This window comes from Scylla paramamosain, chromosome 25, assembly GCF_035594125.1.
Source record: "Scylla paramamosain isolate STU-SP2022 chromosome 25, ASM3559412v1, whole genome shotgun sequence".
Classification (NCBI taxonomy): Eukaryota; Metazoa; Arthropoda; class Malacostraca; order Decapoda; family Portunidae; genus Scylla; species Scylla paramamosain.
The window spans coordinates 1,812,501-1,815,000 of record NC_087175.1 but is presented as its reverse complement, the minus strand read 5'-3'; the positions used below and the strand labels follow the sequence as shown (position 1 = coordinate 1,815,000).

Genomic DNA, 2,500 nt, shown 5'->3' with positions numbered 1-2,500 from the left:
CAGTGCAGCTTCAAGGCACGCTGGGAGGGGCAAGAAGACGAGGAGGGAAAAAAACACACAAAAAAAAAAACATGCAGAGAGAGAGAGAGAGAGAGAGAGAGAGAGAGAGGAAGCAACAATGGAGCGAGCACCCTACATGAGACAGGTGGCGGCGCTGCTGTCCTGTACTCTTCCCCGGAGCCATCGCTACACCCGACGTGTCTGTGTTTTCCCGCGCTTTTGGAAAACGCACGAATTTAGCTTGGCATTAGTTGGTGTGTTTATTGACGTGTCACTCTGAACTGGTGCAACAAATCAACTTACAATTTTATCAGTGACGACACGCTGCAACACTTTTAAAGGGTTAAGTCCACGAAAATTAAAGTTACCGCGGCTTTTTTTGGAGAGAGAGAGAGAGAGAGAGAGAGAGAGAGAGAGAGAGAGAGAGAGAGAGAGAGAGAGAGGAAAAGACTTACCAAGCACTTAGACAGAGAGGAAAACTGGCAGGATAAGTTAAAGGAGGAGGAGGAGGAAGACAGAAGGATTAAAAAAGAAGGGATTGACTAGACGTGTTGAGAGAGAGAGAGAGAGAGAGAGAGAGAGAGAGAGAGAGAGAGAGAGAGAGAGAGAGAGAGAGAGAGAGAGAGAGGAGTGTCTTCATGCATTGTACTCTGTTAATGCTTTGTACCGTGTGTGTGTGTGTGTGTGTGTGTGTGTGTGTGTGTGTGTGTGTGTGTGTGTGTGTGTGTGTGTGTGTGGTCAGGATTACAGACACACAGACACACACACACACACACACACATACACACACACAACGTTGCATAATTTAATCTACACATTATGCAAGACTGAAATTTTAAACACACACACACACACACACACACACACACACACACACACAGAGGAGTAGAAGCACCACCACCACCACCACCACCACCACCACCACCACCACCATAACAGGAATATCAGCAGTAGCATCATAACTGTGTCTTCCGCTGTCCCTCCCTACAGAAACAGGACAAGATAGCAGTAGTAATAACAGAAGTAACAAAAACAGCAGTAGTAGTAGTAGTAGTAGTAGTAGTAGTAGTAGTAGTAGTAGCACCATTAGCACCATCACAACACCTTCTACTCTTCACAAACAGATAGCAAGATGGCGGAATCAGTACCAGACATTTAACACCATGACAGGGGACGTAGCATTAACAGCACTAGTAACACCATTAACACCATGACAGGGGGAGCAGTACTAACAACAACACTACCAGTACTAACATCCTCTCTCCCTCACCCTCCCAAACAGACGGCGAGGTAGCAGAGGTGTGCTCAGAACAAGAGCTAACAATATCCTGCGCCAATGAAGCTCACAATGGTGGCAGCGGGGTAGGATCGACAGCTTCCACTACCACCACCACCAGTAGCAGCAGAGGGGACCAGATCGTGCTGGGTGAGGCGTGGCTGTACGGCTCCACAAGCATCATTAGAGACATAGATCCTTACCTGGGCAACAAGACACTCCCAGAATGCCATGTGCCGGAGTTCAACCTGCAGTACAAGGCCGGTTCCATTTTGCAGTATATCAATAAGGAGTGAGTGTATTGTTTGTTTTTGTTGTTTATTTGTGTTGTTTTGGCTTCTGTTGAGGGTATTTACTTGTTGTCCACCTCCCTAATGCAAGAGTTAACCAGTGTATCTAAAATTCTATCTCTTTCATTGATAATTTCTCTCTGTCCACCTTCCTAATGCAAGAGTTAACCAGTGTACTCAATATTTCATCCCTTCTATTTATAATCTCTCTCTGTCCACCTTCCTAATGCAAGAGTTAACTAGTGTACTTTAAATTTCAACCCTTCTACTGGTAATCTCACTCTCTCTCTCTCTCTCTCTCTCTCTCTCTCTCTCTCTCTCTCTCTCTCTCTCTCTCTCTCTCTCTCTCTCTCTCTCTCTCTCTCTCTCTCTGTCCACCTCCCTAATGCAAGAGTTAACCAATCTAACTTCTCTATTTATCAGTTTCTATTTTATCTATTAATCTGTAGTATGGGGCGGGTTCAGTTCCCTTTTATGTTAGTAAGGAGAGAGAGAGAGAGAGAGAGAGAGAGAGAGAGAGAGAGAGAGAGAGAGAGAGAGAGAGAGAGAGAGAGAGAGAGAGAGAGAGTTTTTTTATGTAGCATTAGTCTTTAATCAAGGTATTTATCGATTCATTTAGCTATTTATTTATTTATATATATATTTATTTATTTTATTTATTTATTTATTTATTTATTTATTTATTTGTGTAATGCATGCAGTTAGCGAGATCAGAGGAGCAGTTAGCGTGAAAATAGCGGTAGAAGATAGATAGATAGATAGAGAGAGAGAGAGAGAGAGAGAGAGAGAGAGAGAGAGAGAGAGAGAGAGAAGGCTGTCAGTCAGAGGAGAGGTGATGATGAGACGAAATGAAGAGAAATCCACTCATTACTTACAATTTCATTATATTCTACTCATTTATTTATGTGTGTGTGTGTGTGTGTGTGTGTGTGTG

General features: G+C 43.5%; 1 protein-coding gene across 1 annotated transcript in view; it reads left to right on the top strand.

Annotated features, from left to right (window-relative positions):
- Positions 1-2,500, top strand: part of LOC135113074 (uncharacterized) — a 23,648-nt gene that overhangs the window by 6,739 nt on the left and 14,409 nt on the right. The window contains exon 2 of the mRNA XM_064028061.1: positions 1,283-1,568. Within this exon, the coding sequence (XP_063884131.1) occupies positions 1,283-1,568 (286 nt within the window). The remainder of the gene's footprint in view (positions 1-1,282; positions 1,569-2,500) is intronic.